Here is a 17,168-nt window from a genome sequence, read left to right on the forward strand (position 1 = left end):
TGAGGTGAAGGTGAGTGGAAAAGGCCAGTTTCTGCTATTACCTAGCATGTAAGCCATTTTTTTGGCTGTTACAGAACCAGAGACCAGCCGAGGGTATACGCAGAGGCTGGAGGCAGGAGCAGGCCCAGAGGACAAGAGATCAGATACTGTGCAACGAGTCCTTTTCCAGGTCTGGCTCAGGAAAGAGATTCACCTTTGCCCAGGCTGCCAGACACAGCCACGGGGAGCCAGATGCTCATATCAATGTGGATCTAGAACTTAGATAGGGGCCCATGCAGGCTTCATCTGATTGATTTCTGGATGGGTGATGGTGTCTAAGCTCTGACTCACCCTTCTAATGGTTGCAAACCTCCAACCAGCATGGGAGGAACTGCTGCTCCTGGGTTTCCTACCCTGAGACCCACTAAGACCAGGAAATAGCCCAGGAACAAAAATTAATCTGAAACCTACTGAAGGGGAACCGGCTCACTCACCTGGAGAGCACCAAGTTCACGGGTGCCTAAGTGATTCCCCACAGTAGCCTAACATACTGTCTCCATATCCCTCATGGAGATTAAACAAAATGAAGCTTTCCCTGCCCTGCCTCAGGCCTCTCTCAAGATGTCTGGTCCATGGTATTTGGTGATGCTGGGACCCTAACACCGGGATGCTGAGCAGCATCCTACCATACTTTCCATTCTACCACACCAGCGTGGCTCAAACTGTAGTCAGTTTTTGAGAAGGTTTTGGGGGACCTGGGAAGGGGCAAGTCTTGAGCTGTCACTGGTCCAGGTTCTAGGCAGCCTGGATACCCTACCTAGAGAATCCCTGCTCACTGATGGAAGGACAGCGCTCACAGGCAGGAAGCCAAGGGAGGGAGCACTTACTGGGCCCCTAGCCCAGTCCAGCCTACAGAAGCAGAACCCGTTCCCAGCCCAGAGAAGCTGAGGGATCATCCACTCTTTCTCACAGCTCCTCCCCAGACCTAGAGACCTTTGAGGGTGTTCTTACGCTTGCTCCCTCCAAGTAGGAGGGGTCTACCCCAGGTCCCCCTCCCCGAAGTCCATAGCTGCCCTACCCTGGCGGGGCCCCTGCATCTCCCAGGAACCACGCACAGGAGGCACGGCCCTTCCCACAACCTGCTCTATGGCTCCTCTAGCAGGTTCGGGCTAGTCCGGGGCGGGGACTTGCGAGCGCCTAAAATTGTGCAGAGGGCGGGGACGTAGGCCGGTCTTTTAAAGGCCTGCAACTGGCCCCGCGGCGCCGGGAGGCCCTGGGCGGTCCGCTCACCTACGCTGCCAGGGGCACCATGGGCCGCTACCACATCTGCGTAGCCACCGGGGCCTGGATCTTCTCCGGGTCGCACAATCGCGTGCGGCTGTGGCTGGTCGGGGCGCGCGGGGAGGCGGAGCTGGAGCTGCAGCTGCGGCCCGCGCGGGGCGAGGTCAGCGGGAAGCCAGGAGGGACCCCGGGCCCGGGTTAGGCTCATTATGGGTGGGCGGCGAGGGGCAGGAGGCCAGCGGGGGCTTCCACTTCCTGCGAATCCCAGAATGGGTGGGAGGTGTGAGGGGCGTCGGGAGCCCAGATCCCAGGCTGGGGCTTGGCCCCCGCCTCCTGCCCGCGACCCTTGTCCTGGTAGCCCCCACTTCCTTCTCCAATGCACGCCCTGTGGTCGACAACGGCTCCCGCAAGCAGAGGCTCGGGGAGCGCTCGGGGAACGGGCGCCGACTATGGGACGATGCTCAAACTCCGCCCGACACCCACCGGGCAGGCCGTGCAGGGAGCGAGTGATGGGACGTTGCCTTTCGCGGCCTGGGTCCACTGAGGCACAAGCGACCCCCTCCCAAGTCGTCCTCTCGTCGTCCTCCTCCCCGACCCCAGCCCACACACGCCCCCCCCCCCCCCCCGCAAACGGCCGCCCCCGGGCCCAGCTACTGAGCAATGCTCCCACAGGAGGAGGAGTTCGAGCACGACGTCCCCGAGGAGCTGGGGCCGCTGCAGTTCGTGAAGTTGCGCAAACTCCACTCACTGGTGGACGACGCGTGGTTCTGCGACCGCATCATGGTGCGGGGCCCCGGAGCCCACGAGACAGCGACCTTCCCGTGCTACCGCTGGGTGCGCGGCGACGGTGTCCTGAGCCTGCCTGAGGGCAGCGGTGAGCGGGCAGCGGCGTGCGGCGGGTGGGCGGGCGCTGCGGGCGCTGCGAAGGGTCACGGCGGGTAAAGGGTGGAGACGCCCAGGTGCAGGGCTGGCGACGGGAAGAAGCTCGGCTGAAGGCCATGTCAGGCGCACGGGAAGGCGGGGAGTGGGGGGTGGGGGAGCTGCGGGCGAGGATGGAAAACAGAGAAGCAAAGTCCTGGGGAAAAGGAGAGCTCTGTGTGACTCAGGGCAGGGAGGCGCAAGGGGACCACACGCAGCAGGAGACGGTGCGGGAAGGGAGATGCTGTTGCGTGGCTCCCTGGGAGCAGGAGGACAGAGGACACACTGGCAGGAGGGGATGAGCAAGCCACAAATGTTGACTTTTTCTTGGTATGATGGGAAATCCAGACACAGGAGAGTAGGGCTGGCAAGGTTGGAAACAGGATCTATCTACAATGTTGACCCCAAGTTTAGACAGGAGAAGGAACAACTCAATAAACACAGATTATGATGGCGAGTCCAAGAGAGGTGAAGGCAGGTACAGAAAGCAAACAGGGGCAGGCGCTGTGGTGGAGCAGCAGGTAAAGGCCATGCCTGCTTCCCTTAAGGGCTGCGGTTTGAATCCCAGCTGCTCCACTTCCAATCCAGCTCCCTGCTAATGGCCTGGGAAAAGCAGAGACTGCCCAAGTGCTTGGGACCTTTACCCTCACGGGAAAGCTGAAAGAAGCTCCTGGTTTCAGTCAGGGCTGGGCATTTAGGGAGTGAACAAGCAGACAGAAAAATATCTTTATCCCTGTAGCTCTTTCAAATAAATAAATAAATAAATCTTAAAAAAAAAAAAAGAATCTTTGGAGAACAGATGGAGGTGTGGCAACTGAGATTGAAGGAGCACAAAATTAGCCAAAGCAAAATACAGACGTGTGAGCACACAGGTGATCCAGACTTTATCAACTTAATGAGGGTATTTTTTTTTTCTTTTAGTATTTATTTGAAAGCCAGAGTAGCAAAGAGAAAGAGAGATCTTCCATCTGCTGGTTCATTTCCCAGATAGCCACAACAACCAGGGCTGGGCCAGGCCAAAGCCAGGAACGAGGAGCTTCTTCTAGGTCTCCTATATGGGTGGCAGAGGCCCAAACACTTGGGCCATCTTCTGCTGCTTTTCCCAGGCCATTAGCAGGGAGCTGGATGGGAAGCAGAGCAGCAGAGACTCATGATTCAAATGATTATTTTTTCCCCAACCTTACATACTGATGAAGTGGGCAGGAAGGGGACGATGAGTCAAGGAACAAGAAAAGGTGACAGGCATGAGATTTCCGTCTCCAGGCAAGAGCTGAGGGCGGGTGTCAGTGAGATCAGTAGCATACAGTTGGCAGAGATGGGATAAATGCACCTGAGGCTCAATCAAGAGGCAACGCCAGAGATAAAAGCATCAGTGCAGGGCTGAGAAGAGGGGTGTAACAGAAAACAAGATGAGGACAAGCCGGGGAAAGCACAGGCCCAGACCAAGCTGCGTGGCCAATCATCTTCACGTCTCCCCAGCCCGCCTGGCAGTAGACAATGCCTCGGACATCTTCCAGAAACATCGAGACAAGGAACTAGAGGAAAGACAGCAGATGTACCGGTAACAACCCACCCATGGGCCTCCCAGTCGTCCCACCCGTTCCCTCACCCGGCCCCATCAGACCCCCCACCTCCCTGAAGCTTTGTCCCCAATTTCCAGGTGGGCCACCTGGAAGGAAGGCCTGCTCCTGACAATAGCAGCAGACTCGAAGGACGATCTACCCCCCAATATGAGATTCCACGAGGATAAGAGGCTGGACTTTGAATGGACGCTAAAGACAGTGTGAGAGAAAGGCTGGGGCTCAGAGCAGAAAAGGGGTGGGGAGATCCAGAATGGTAGCATATGGGAAAGAGCTGAGGGACAGGCGCAGGAGTCCATGCCCCAATATGTCTCCCTAGGGCTCTGGAGATGATCTTCAAACGTGTTTACACTCTCCTGAGCTCCTGGGACCGTCTAGAAGACTTCGATCAGATCTTCTGGGGCCAGAAGAGTGCCCTGGCTGGTCAGTGGTTCCTCCAGGTCTGATAACCCCTTCTCATGACCGATGCATCACACACCACATTTCCCATAATTCCTTGAAAGACAAGACCTCATCCTGTCTGGCCATCTCAGAGAGACTCAAGAATGAAGAGGGCTGGGCACAGGGTAGCAGTATGCCTCCTTCCCTGGGGTAGGGTCTGGAGGAGAGTGGTACCAAGGTAGATACCCTCCCTCCTTTACCCCACCCCACAGAGAAGGTTCGGCAGCGCTGGCAGGACGATGAGTTTTTTGGCTACCAGTTCCTCAATGGTGCCAACCCCATGCTGTTGCGACGCTCCACCTGCCTGCCCTCTAGGCTAATGCTGCCATCGGGGATGGAGGTGCTTCGCGTCCAACTGGAGAAAGAACTCCAGGTAAGGAGGCTGCAGTAACCACTGACGCTTGATGCAGAGTCCTGTGCTAGAAAATGCTAGAAATGATCAACTATGTAGGGGGACGAACTCCAAGGAGGTTCCAGCATGAGGGAGAAAGGTGGATTCCCAGCCCACAGATGGGGGCCAGCAGCAGGAACGGACACGGTGACATTCCCTGGCTGACGTCAGTGTTCTGAACGGCAGTGTTTATGGGCCATCAGGTGAGGACAGAGAGGTTTTCTGGAAAAAAGAGAGCTGGATTTGGAAGAGATGACTTGCACATGAGAGTGAGCCTAGGTGGGATGTGTGTGTGCATGTGTAATCAGGGGGAGCTCTGTGAGACAACGGACAGAGGAGATGAGTTTGAACAAGGCATGGAGGAAGGTTTGCTAAACCGATGCAAGCCAAGAGCAGAAAACAGATCATCAGGGATGAAGTGGGCAGGGGCCTGGCGATCTTGACAAGAGGTCCGTTGATGATGCCTGTGATGCAAACTGGATGGAGCAGGCCTGGTTCACATTCCCATGCACACGACATCTACCCTCACTAGGCTGTTTACAGTGAGAGGGACTGCAGCAGGTACCACAGCTCTATCCTAGAACTCTGGTGCTGATGGAGGAAAATGGCAAGAAGCCAACGAACGCCTTCACACATTTGCACTCTGAAAATGGACACCGTCCCCCTCTCCCCAGAACGGCTCCCTGTTTGAGGCTGACTTTAGCCTGCTGGATGGCATCCCAGCCAATGTGATCCGAGGAGAGCAGCAGTACCTGGCTGCCCCCCTCGTCATGCTGAAGATGGAACCCGATGGGAAGCTGCTCCCCATGGTCATCCAGGTGAGGCACCCTGGGCGTCTCCCTCCCACACTGTGCTCTGTTCACCACAGCCTCTGCTCCCAGGGGCCCAACCCCTGGCTCACAGCTCCCAAAGCCCATCCTCCCTCAGAGACCTGTCCTCATCTCTTGGCTTGCAGCTTGCTCTCCCTTGACTCACTCAAGAGGCAATACAGGTGCAAGAGCCATAACGGCCCCCTGGAGTCTGCATCCCATACAGTTCTCCAACTCCAGTGTGCAGCAGGATCTCCGGAAGGGCCTGTGAAGAACACAAGTCGCCATGCCCACTACCAGCCTGTCCGGTTCACTATGTCTGGGGTGGGAACCAAATCTGCATTTCTTACAAGTTCCAAAGTAATGCTGCTGCTATTTCAGACCACACCGTATTTGCCTCCTGAACACCCACTGTCCATCTTGAGTATCTACTTCCTCACCGAGCACTAGCGATAACCTTACACACCCAGCTTCTGCTTCCCACTCTGCCCCCAGAGCTCTGACCTCCAGCTCATTTCCCCCAAGCCTCTTACTGGACTCCTTGCTTCCAGTCTTTGCACTCAACCCACCACGATGGAACAGCTATTGAAAGGCAAGCTAGTATAGTTCTTGTTCCTCTTACCATATTATAATCCCTGTAAGATGGAGCTGGCATTGTGGTACAGCGGGTAAATCCTCTGCCTACAATGCCAGCAACCCAAATGGGTGCTGGTTCAAGTCCCAGCTGCTCATTTTCTGATCCAGCTATTAATGACCTGAGGAAAGCAGGGGAAGATGGCCCAAGTGCTTGGGCCCCTGCCACCCATGTGGGAGACCCAGAAGAAGCTCCTGGCTCTTGGTTTTAGCTTGGCCCAGCCCAGGTGGTTTGAGGCCATATGGGGAGTGAAGCAGCAGATAGAAGACCTCTCTCTTTCTTTCCCCCTCCCCATAACTCTGGCTTTCAAATAAATACATAAATCTTCAAAATATACATGTATATAATCCCCTGGAAGGCAATCATCTCAGTTACCTCTGTTGTCCCAAGAATGGTGATCCCATCACACAGAGTGGGAGGTTAATAAACACTTCATTTCTCTTTCTCCCAGATTCAGCCTCCCAACGCCGGCTCTCCCACCCCAACACTGTTCCTGCCCTCAGATCCCCCACTTGCCTGGCTCCTGGCCAAGTCCTGGGTCCGAAATTCAGATTTCCAGCTGCATGAGCTCCAGTATCACTTGCTGAACACTCATCTGGTGGCTGAGGTCATCGCTGTCGCCACCATGAGGTGCCTCCCGGGACTGCATCCTGTCTTCAAGGTATAAGCTCTGCCCTCTGTCTCATTTCTCTCAGACCCAAAGGACAACGCAGCAGCAAAAAACATACGTACAGCTGTTTGTGATTGAAAAGGGGGACAAGAAAATAAGACTTATCAACATCTTGCGAACTGTATTCTAATTAAGCTGAAACTCTTAGTGCTTTACAAGACACACTATAAGGGGAACCCTCTGAAATTCTTAGAGATCTGATACTCCACAATACCGATGGGATGTTATCAGTTCAACAAGAGCCTTATTCTTGCCCTAGGATAGTTAGCATTTGGCCAGGAAGACAAGCAGTCCCCATAAGAATCAACCGGAGAACAGCAACCGGAATGAGAGTTTGAATTCACAGGGGATCAGGCTACAGGTGGTTTATGGCATTTACAGAGAATGTTCCATCCCAACTCAGGCAGCAAAGTAGGAACAGAACAGATTCAAAGGCAAGAAGAGCTGCCCTGCAGGGTTTTTAGACCTGCCAGAGAGTAGGGTGGATAAGGACGCACCCTAGAGTGGTGGTGACAGGAATGAAAAGGGGAAGAAAAAAAAAAAAAAGACTTGGTGAAGGGAGGAAACAGTAGCTACAGCATGTTAGGGTATAAGGCTGCAGACAGCAAGTTTCTGCAGTACCTGGAAGCTCGCAGGGAAGGTGTGTTGTACAGTACAACCTAGAAACACAGTAACTTTATAAAATGATGAGTTCTATATGTCGATAGATGGAAGCAGCAAAATAAGACTTGCTTTAAAAATCTTTTCAAAATCTTGATGACACTTTATTAGGGAACATGGCAGAGAGGATATATTTATTTATTTATTTATTTGAGAGATAGAGTTCCAGAAGGAGGGAGAGACAGAAAGAGGTGTTCCATCCTCTAAATCATTCCCCAGATGGCTGCAATGACCAGGGCTGGACCGATCTGAAGCCAGGAGCCAGGAACTTCTTCCAGGTCTCCCACTCGGATGCAAGGGCCAAAGCACTAGGGCCATCCTCTCCTGCTTTCCCAGGCCAGAGCAGAGAGCTGGATTGGAAGAGGAGCAGCCAGGACATGAACTGGCGCCTATATGGGATGCCAGTGCCACAGGTGGATGCTTAGCCCACTATGCCACAGCACCGGCCCACAGCAAGAATAATTGACAGGAAAAAAAAAAAAAAGAATAATTGACAGAAACAGAGAAGTTAGAAAAAACCAACTTGGGAGTAAAAATGAGTGTTCAGTTTTAAGTATGCGGAGTTTGAAACATCGGCAATTACCCGGCAAGGAGGAAAACCAAACTGTGTTTCTGTTGAAGGCCTTGGCCTGGATCCCTCAAGTCTGACCGATACAGCTGGGACCCCAGAGAGGTTATCCCTTTGGATACATGGACAAGACAGCGCCCTGTCTGATTAGCAGAATCCTGGATGTCACTTATTTCAGGACGCCTCCCGCCTCACCATCTTCTGCCCAACCTGAGCAAGTGGAAACCTCTAGCGCACAAACCCCTGTCCAGCCCTGCCCTTGCCCTGCCTCCGTTCGCCCTCCAGCGGCAAACAGCTGAGCTGTGCTCAGACACACAGGAGGCGGGGCTTGCAGGTGTGCAGGCCGCTCTGCATCCTGAACCTACTCACCACATGGCCTCCACGGTGGGGCCGGTCAGGTGACGTAACACACTCTTGTGGCACCATGAGTGCTTGCAGTTGTCATCAGAGGCTGTGTGTCCTCGGGCGTCTTCTCTCCTTGTGTGGACTCTGAGCTTTCTAGCACATTAAGCATCTGTGATGAGCCTTCTGAAAAGTTTCAGACTGATGTGAGCTGCTTTGATAGCTCAACTCCAAAGTGTCACTTGAGCTGTTGCTATGTCCAGTATCAACAAATCAGATGAATGCCAGAATTGCATGCAACCTGGAAGACAAATAGTCCAAGACAAGAAACACACATGAAGCCGGCACCACAGCTCACTAGGCTAATCCTCCGCCTGTGGCGCCAGTACTCCGGGTTCTAGTCCCGGTTGGGGCGCCGGTTCTGTCCCCGTTGCTCCTCTTTCAGTCCAGCTCTCTGCTGTGGCCCAGGAAGGCAGTGGAGGATGGCCCCGGTGCTTGGGCCCTGCACCCGTATGGGAGACCAGGAGGAAACACCTGGCTCCTGGCTTCAGATTGCACAGCGCGCTGGCCATGGCCGCCATTTGGGGGATGCACCAATAGAAAGAAAACTTCACTCTCTGTCTCTCCCTCTCACTGTCTAACTCTGCCTGTCAAAAAAAAAAAAAAAAGAAAAAGAAAAAAGAAAGAAAGAAAGAAAAGAAACACACATGAGACTCGGGTAGCTCTTCAAATGGCTGAAGAAAAGCGGAGAGAGGGGGCCTCCCAGAGCCTGAGTGGGTGCAGACGGACGTTGACACAGCCCTTCCACTGCTTCCGCAGGTTGCCCAACTGCACCCCTAATTCTGACTAAAAGTACCCTCCCTACCCATCTCCCACAGAAACCCAACAGTAAAACGACCAAAGGATGAAGATGCAGAGTTTATTTTATTATTATTATTATTATTATTATTATTATTATTTGAAAGGCAGAACTAGAGAGGGAGAGACAGAGAGAGATCTTCCATCCACTGGTTCATCACTCCCCCACACACACACACACAAATGGCCATGATGGCCAGGGCTGTGTCAGGCCAAGGCCAGGAGTCTAGAACTCCATCTGAGTCTCCCACAGGTCCAAGTACTCAGGTCATCATCTGCTGCCTTCCCAAGCACATAAGCAGGGAGCCAGATAGGAAGCAGAGCAGCCGGATTCAAACCCACACTCATATGAGATGCCAGTGTTACAGGTGGCAGCTTAACCCACTGTGCCACAACACTGGCCCCTAGAGTTCATTTTTTCTTTCAAACATTCTTGGTTTAAAATCAACTGATTGATTTGAAAGGCAGAGTGACACAAAAAGAGGGAGAGACAGAGAAAGTTTCCATCTATTGCTTCACTCCCCAAAAAGGTCACAACAGCCAGGACTGGGCCAGGCCAAAGCCACGAGCCTGGAACTCCATCCAGGTCTCCCAAATGAGTGGCAGAGATCCGGCCACTTGGGCCATCATCTGCTGCCTCTCCAGGCGCATTAGCAGAAAGTGGAGCAACTGGGACTTGGACTGGCACTCCAATATGGGATGCAGGTGTCCCAGTCGCACCTTCACCCACTGTGCCACAACATGGGACCCAGGAAGTGCAGTTTGAAAAATGAGTAGAGAGGCCCGTTTAAGCCACAAGGGGGTGAACGACAGAGGAAGGAAGTTTAAAGGAAAACCAGGAGGGTCTGATTCCTATCAGACACCTACACTCGGCGCAGTGATAGCGATATTCGAGGACACGTCACTGACACAGGGTCATCACCACTCCTTGGCATAAGAGATCCCATCACTGCCCCCTGTTGACAGATGAGGAGGCTGCTGCCCAAGTATCAGAGCAGCACAGTGCAGCGTCAAATCCTGGTCCCTGGGGCTGCAGAGCACCACTCACAGGAAGCTGGGGAGCACGCGACTGAGTGATGGGAGAAGCCGGAGACCAGCCTGTCAAGGCAGCAGCAGGGAGTGAGAAGCTGGGCGCCCAGCCCTACAAGGAAGTATCCAAGCATGACCCCATTAACCACCCAGCTCTGTCTCCTTGTCCCCAGCTCCTCATGCCCCATATCCGCTACACCATGGAAATCAACACCCGGGCCCGGAGCCAACTCATCTCCGATGGAGGAATATTTGATCAGGTAAGGAGGAAAGGGGGATGGAGCCACCTAAGCCGTGACCCTCCACTACCCGCAGGCCCCCGGAGCCGCCGGTGTAACGTCCTGACCCTTAGACTCACAAGCCCAGCGCCTTTTACAGCCTTGACTAATCTGAAACCCCACCTCCAAAGCCCTCTACAGGATGCCAGGGTTCTCCAGCCCTGCTTCCATCTTTCAAGAGCTGTCGCCTCTCTTGTCCCAGGCAGTGAGCACAGGTGGAGGGGGCCATGTGCAGCTGCTACGCCGGGCAGTGGCTCAGCTGACCTACCACTCCCTCTGCCCTCCGCATGACCTGGCTGAGCGGGGCCTGCTGGGAATCCCAAGTGCCCTCTACGCCCACGATGCTTTACAGCTCTGGGAGATCATCACCAGGTGATCGAGAAGGAGCTGAGGACTGGGGGATGTGGGGGAGGGAGGGGCTCTGCTTCAGGTCAGCATGGGGCAAAGGCAAAGTGAGAAGCAGCAGCTCCACACAGGAGGAGCAGAGGGCATGGCGCAGGGGCCAGATGAGGAACAGTGAACAGACACTGGGGTGCGTCAGAGAGCAGAGGTGAGGAAGCTGTGGAGAGAGCCAGGGAACTGAAGAATCAGGACTTTGTCAGAAAGGAGAGCAAGCAACTGTGCATGGGGAATTCCGAGGATGAATGACCCGCATTTCCTGCTGTGACACCCTGCACCCTGGTGTGTTGAAAGGGTAGGCAGTGTCCCCAAAGGCAGGTCCCCAGGCACAGGGGAGTCAGCTGAGCAGAGGCCCCAGAGGAGCAGGGGTCAGAGGTGTGGCCTTCTACTCTCAGAGCTCGGCTCCCTCCTCCTCTGGGCAGGTACGTGGAGGGCATCGTCCTCCTCTTCTACCAAAGCGATGACGTCGTGAGGCGCGACTCAGAGCTGCAGGCCTGGTGTCGGGAGATCACTGAGGTGGGGCTGCGCAAGGCCCAGAACCGAGGTAAGATCCAACCCAGGGACGGGAGCGCTGGGGAGACTCCACCAGAGCCCTTCCCAGCCCTGCCCCCCTGGGGCCGGGATGCCACCCTGTCACCACACCCCTCACTCAAGACAGGACAGCTTCTGAATCCCACTCACACCTGCTAAGACTCAGGACAACGGCCAAAAACCCCAGGGACTGTGCTCCTGGGAGACCCTGGTCCTCAGACGCCACTCTGCCCTACCCTAGGCTCACCTGCCGTAGTGTGGCACTGGGCAAGCCAAGAGTTTCCACCCGGGGCCTGCTGGGGCTCACATTCTCTCGCGCGGCTCCCTAGTTTTCTACCTGAGGCTTTACACAAGGAGATTTTCCCACCCCGGCTCTCCCTTCCTTCTCCTCCCGCCTGCTGCTGTCCAGCAACAGTGGCCACAGTACAAGGTCATTTCTAGGTGCCAACTGAGTACTGTCCACGCTTTGGCTCAAACCCGAGCTCAGGGCCCTGACCCATGTGTGGGGCTCAGGTTTCTTCGGCCAATCCAGCCTCCCTCCCCACCGCCCCCGTCCCAGATCTAACCGCTACCTTTAGTCCCACCAGGCCCTATGCAGTAGTCCGTGGAGAAGAAACAGCCTCTCCTGAGCTCTTCCTAGCTGCGTGCTCTCCTCTCTGACACACAGGGGCCTACCTGGACTGCTCTGAATCACCCTTCAGCCCCTGCCCTCACCTTGAATCCCATCTTCTGCCTCTACAAACATTTACTGGGGAGCCACTATGGCCAGGCCCTGTGGATGCCGCCAACACCTGTGCTCTGGTCCCCCAGGTGCCACATGTCCCCAGAACCCCTTCTTCCTCTCCCTGGGTATCTTTGCCCCAATAAATACACTGTCTTAGTCAGTTTGGCTGCTGCCTGAGTAGCTTTTAAACAACAGAAACGTACTTCTCCCAGACCAGCGTACCAGCACGTTCCAAGTTCTGGTGAGACAGCCCACTTCCTAAAGCAGCCCATGGCACAAAGAGAGCAAGCCGGCTCCCTGGCCTATTCTGGAAAGCCCCCTCATGAGGACTCCGCCCTCCCCACCCCAACGCCTCCCAGGGTCTCCACTTCCATCACCCTGCTAGTTAGACTGCAACATATGCACTTGGGAGGGACCTGCAGGCAATCCTAACACCACACACGTTAACTGTAACCTCCACTGACTGCCTCTCATCCTCCCTTCCCCTAGCTCTTCCTCAGTTCTCACAGCTCCCCTCTAATGTTCTCCACAGACTTTACAGAGGAAGCTTGCTAAAATTAAAACTATATCGGGTTAGTCAGTAGTCAGGAGCTTGAGTTCAAGGTCAGACTGTGCCTTTGCCCAACTAGGCAAACCTGACTGGCAGTTCAATCTCTCTGGTCCTTGATTTTCTTATCTAATGACATTTGTTACATTTAACTAAAGGGATTGTTGGGGCTCTGGGTAGGTCCCGTGACCTCCACTGGCAAATGAATGGCACGAGGTCAACCTTGTGAGAAGCTCCTCTTTATCAGTCATACTGGAAATCCACGACTTCTCTCATTCCCACCTTACAACTCAGAGACTTGAAATTCCCTGTCTGGGAACAAGAGGAAGCATCCCTAAATTTGCAACTGCTTCAGCACCTAACTCTACCATAGTAATAATTCACTGAGTGTTTACTACATAACAGGTGATTTTGACACATTTTATAGGTGACAAAAACTGAGCTTCCGAGAGGTTAAGTAATTAGCCTAAGGTAACCAAGCTCTAAGGCATTGAACCAGGATTGAAACCTATGTCTAATGCAAATGTATCTAAGTAAATAACAAATCAGTACACACTAATCAACTCTAAAATATGGACACCCCAAGACATCAGCCTCTATGTCTCTCTTAGCTACAGCCTCTAGCTGGTGTTTCTTTCCCACCCAGGTTTCCCCATCTCCTTCCAGTCCCAGACTCAACTCTGCCACTTCCTGACCATGTGTGTCTTCACGTGCACAGTCCAGCATGGGGCCATCAACCAGGGCCAGGTATGGGCAGCTGAAACCCCAGGTCCCAGAGGGCAAGCATCTGGACATCTAGACCTTTGGGAGGCGCACAGGAGAGATGCGGGTTCAAATCCTAAGTATCAGGGTTCTAGGGTTTCAGTTTCTTCCTACAGCTGGACTGGTATGGCTGGGTCCCGAATGCCCCATGCACAATGCGGATGCCCCCACCTACCACCAAGGACAATGTGACAATGGCTACGGTCATGGGGTCACTACCTGATGTCCGGCAGTCCTCACTTCAGATGGCCATCACGTGGCATCTGGGTCGCCAGCAGCCAGACATGGTGAGAGGGGATTCTGGGGAGAGGGAGATGAGGGCAGGAAAGGAAACATGAGAGGGGCTGGGCTCTGGGGGCTTCTGTCTTCAGACCAGAAACTCCCTGACCCCTTGTTCTGTCTCAGGTGCCTCTGGGGCATCACAAAGAAGAATATTTCTCAGATCCCAAGGCCAAAGCCGTGCTAAGCCAATTCCAAACAGATCTGGAAAACTTTGAAAAAGAGATCACAGCCCGGAACGAGCCCCTTGACCTTCCCTATGAATACCTGAAGCCCAGCCGCATAGAGAACAGCATCACCATCTGAGCCGGAAAGCGGGCCCCCAGGAGGACAGGCCTCTCCATCCTGAGCGGTACCCGCTGTCCCAACTCCGCTGCCGGGACTCCGTGTCCTCCCCCAGGTGAGCCCTCGACATCAGCAATGCCTAGTCTGGGGGACACTCAACTCTGTAAAGGACAGAGTGAGATCTGGGGCTTTGCAGACCACACAGTCTCCATCACAACTGCTAGGCACAGACGATACAGAAATAAGCATGGCTGTGTGCCAGTACAACTCGATTCGTGGAATACACCAATATATGAACTTCACAGGTCTCCAAGTACTCGGATTTAGGTTTGTTTATTCAGCCATTTTAAAATGAAGGGGGGGGGGCTGCTGTTGTGACACAGTGGGTAAAGCTCCCACTTGCAACACCGGCATCCCATATGGGCACCGGTTCCAGTACGAGCTGCTCTGCTTCTGATCCAGCTCCCTGCTAATGGCCTGGGAAAAGCAGCAAAAAGATGACTCAAGTTCTTGGGCCCTTGCCACTCATGTGGGAGACCCAGATGGAATTCTTGGTGCCTGGCTTCCACTGAAGCATTTTGGGGGGTGAACTAGCAGATGGAAGATGTCTCTGTCTATATATATATATATATATATACATATATATATATATACACACACACATAACTCTGCTTTTCAAATAACTGAATAAATCTTTAATAATAAAATGCAAAAACATGTTTTAAGTGCGCTTTGCTTGAGGGATGTGCACAAGTTACAAGGTGAATTTGGCCCTGGTAGCCTGCACTAACTTGGGTCTCTGACGGTAATTCCAAAACATCCAAGAGCCGGTGTGTGTGTGTGTGTGTGTGTGTACAGGGAGAGTTATCAGAGAAATCAGCTACTTCCATTTACTCTCCTTTCCCAGGAACTAGCTAGCTGCTTGGTGACCAGCTTACAAATTCCTGACCCCTATTCCTCCCATTCATACATGTACTCCCCAAAGTCCCTGAGTAAGAGTGGTGCTCCTGGGGCAAAATACAAACTTTGGCCTCAAAACGCCTTCCCTCCCTAGACAGTCCCAAACAGAAAAGATAACAAAATTCATGTTTCAATTCCACTTCCCCAGCCCCTTTAATAGCCTGGGATCTCCACGTGTTTCCCAAATTCCAAGTTCTCTTTCTCAACCATTTCAAAAACAGTATGTAGGAGCCAGGGCTGTGGCGCAGAGGGTTAAAGCCCCAGCCTGCAGTGCCGGCACCCCACATGCGCGCCAGTTCGAGTCTCGGCTGCTCCACTTCAGATCCAGCTCCCTGCTAATGCACCTGCGAAAGCAACGGCAGATGGCCCAAGTCCTTGGGCCCCTGAACCCACATGGGAGACCCAGAAGAAGCCCCTGGCTCCTGGCTTCAGGTTGGCCTAGCTCTGGCTGTTGCAGCCATTTAGGGAGTGAACCAGTGGATGGAAGGCCTCTCTGTCAATACCTCTCTAAATAACTCTTCCAAATAAATAAATCTTTTTTTTTTTTTGACAGGCAGAGTGGACAGTGAGAGAGAGAGACAGAGAGAAAGATCTTCCTTTTGCCGTTGGTTCACCCTCCAATGGCTGCCGCGGCCAGCGTGCTGTGGCCAGCGCACCACGCTGATCCAATGGCAGGAGCCAGGTGCTTATCCTGGCCAGCGTGCTGTGGCCAGCGCACCGCGCTGATCCGATGGCAGGAGCCAGGTGCTTATCCTGGTCTCCCATGGGGTGCAGGGCCCAAGCACTTGGGCCATCCTCCACTGCACTCCCGGGCCACAGCAGAGAGCTGGCCTGGAAGAAGGGCAACCGGGACAGAATCTGGCGCCCCAACCGGGACTAGAACCCGGTGTGCCGGCGCCGCAAGGTGGAAGATTTGCCTATTGAGCCGTGGCACTGGCCCTCAAATAAATAAATCTTTAAAAAAATTTTTTTTAAAAACCAGTGTGTGGGGACTGGCATTGTGGCATAGCAGGTAAAGCCATTGCCTGCGATGCTGGCATCCCATATGGGCACCAATTCAATTCCTGGCCGCTCCACTTCTGATCCAGTTCCATGCTAATGGCCTAGAGAAACCAGTGGGAGATAGCCCAAGAGTTTGGGTCCCCACCACCCAAGTGGGAGACCTGGATGAAACTCCTGCTTCAGCCTAGCTCAGCCCTGGCTGCTGCAGCCACTCAGGGAATGAACCAGTGGATGGAAGATCTCACTCTCTTCCTCTCTCTATCTCTGACTTTCCAATAAATAAATTAAAAAAAAAAAAAAAAAACCCGTATGTACTAAGTTACTCTAGATAAAGACAGTATTTCTCCATTTGGTCTTTGGGGTCTCAGGACCAAATGGTCACTCAATTTTACTGTGGTCATTGTCCTCACAAGAATGGATACAAGTTCACTAGAAAATTGTGTGCCCCAAGCTTCCGTAACCTTCCTGAAAAAAACCGGTACAAATTTGTCTCTACCAAGCATGCAAACTTTCCTTTACTATCTCATCCCCGACCTTACTCAACCTCTGACCCACTCCCTTTGCTTGCAGCAGGGGGCAAGGAGGCATTCCTGTGTACTTACCCCTAGCTCTGGGGTAGACCGCAGGGCTGCTCACCCTCACAGCTTGCTCAGGGGGTCTGCTGCTTTCCCTAACCCCATCCTGAACCGCACCCGAGTGTGATGATAAAAACGCTAACAGTATCCTAAACGCGGCGTCCTAGCCACGACAGCACGCTTAGCCTCAGGAAGGGGCTCCGACCCCCTTTCTCTGTGCCAACACCTATTTTCAAGGGGAGAGGTGAGCAGAGCTGGGAACGGCCTCTCTCGAAGGGAATCTCTGTCTCACTTACCACTTCCCCTGCACAGGTATCACCCGAAACTTAAGTGTCTGAGGGGGAAAAGTAGATGACTCCAGCCCTCGGGTCACAACAGCCCGGACTCCCGGGAGCTCTGCCACCGTCAGACTCTCTCCCGAGGCCTGGTTGCGGCTACTTCCTCGTCACGTGACGGCCAAAGTTGGTCACGTGGCGGGGCGGCGCCTACCATTCCAGCCTGGGGAGGGGGAGCCAAGACACGAGAGTCCTGCTCTTGCAATATTTCCGAGCTACACGGGTCAAGAAGGAACTCTGAAAGGCTACTCTAGTTTAGAGGCCTCCTTCTCGCGCCGAATTCCCTAGAGGACCCCGAGCGTCCGCCGCCTGCCGCCCCCACGAGGGTGGT

General features: G+C 53.7%; 1 protein-coding gene and 1 long non-coding RNA gene across 3 annotated transcripts; one reads left to right on the forward strand and one right to left on the reverse strand.

Annotated features, from left to right (window-relative positions):
- Positions 1-1,288: 1,288 nt before the first annotated feature.
- ALOX12 (arachidonate 12-lipoxygenase, 12S type) lies at positions 1,289-13,986 on the forward strand. The gene is made up of 14 exons (XM_062215475.1): positions 1,289-1,423; positions 1,933-2,134; positions 3,658-3,739; positions 3,839-3,961; positions 4,078-4,181; positions 4,412-4,572; positions 5,265-5,408; positions 6,485-6,694; positions 10,334-10,420; positions 10,641-10,810; positions 11,260-11,381; positions 13,286-13,386; positions 13,518-13,688; positions 13,807-13,986. Exons 1-14 carry the CDS (start codon positions 1,289-1,291, stop codon positions 13,984-13,986), a joined length of 1,992 nt encoding a protein of 663 aa, XP_062071459.1.
- Positions 6,555-16,945, reverse strand: LOC133776530 (uncharacterized). Of its 2 annotated transcripts, XR_009868429.1 has the most exons (4): positions 16,799-16,945; positions 13,621-13,701; positions 8,301-8,574; positions 6,555-6,767 (listed from the first exon to the last, which is right to left on the reverse strand). It is a non-coding gene; the product is annotated as an uncharacterized LOC133776530 (long non-coding RNA). The 2 variants fall into 2 exon arrangements; XR_009868428.1 differs by lacking the exon at positions 13,621-13,701.
- Between the last annotated feature and the right edge of the window lie 223 nt (positions 16,946-17,168).

The sequence above is a fragment of the Lepus europaeus genome, chromosome 18 (assembly GCF_033115175.1).
Source record: "Lepus europaeus isolate LE1 chromosome 18, mLepTim1.pri, whole genome shotgun sequence".
Taxonomy (NCBI): domain Eukaryota; kingdom Metazoa; phylum Chordata; class Mammalia; order Lagomorpha; family Leporidae; genus Lepus; species Lepus europaeus.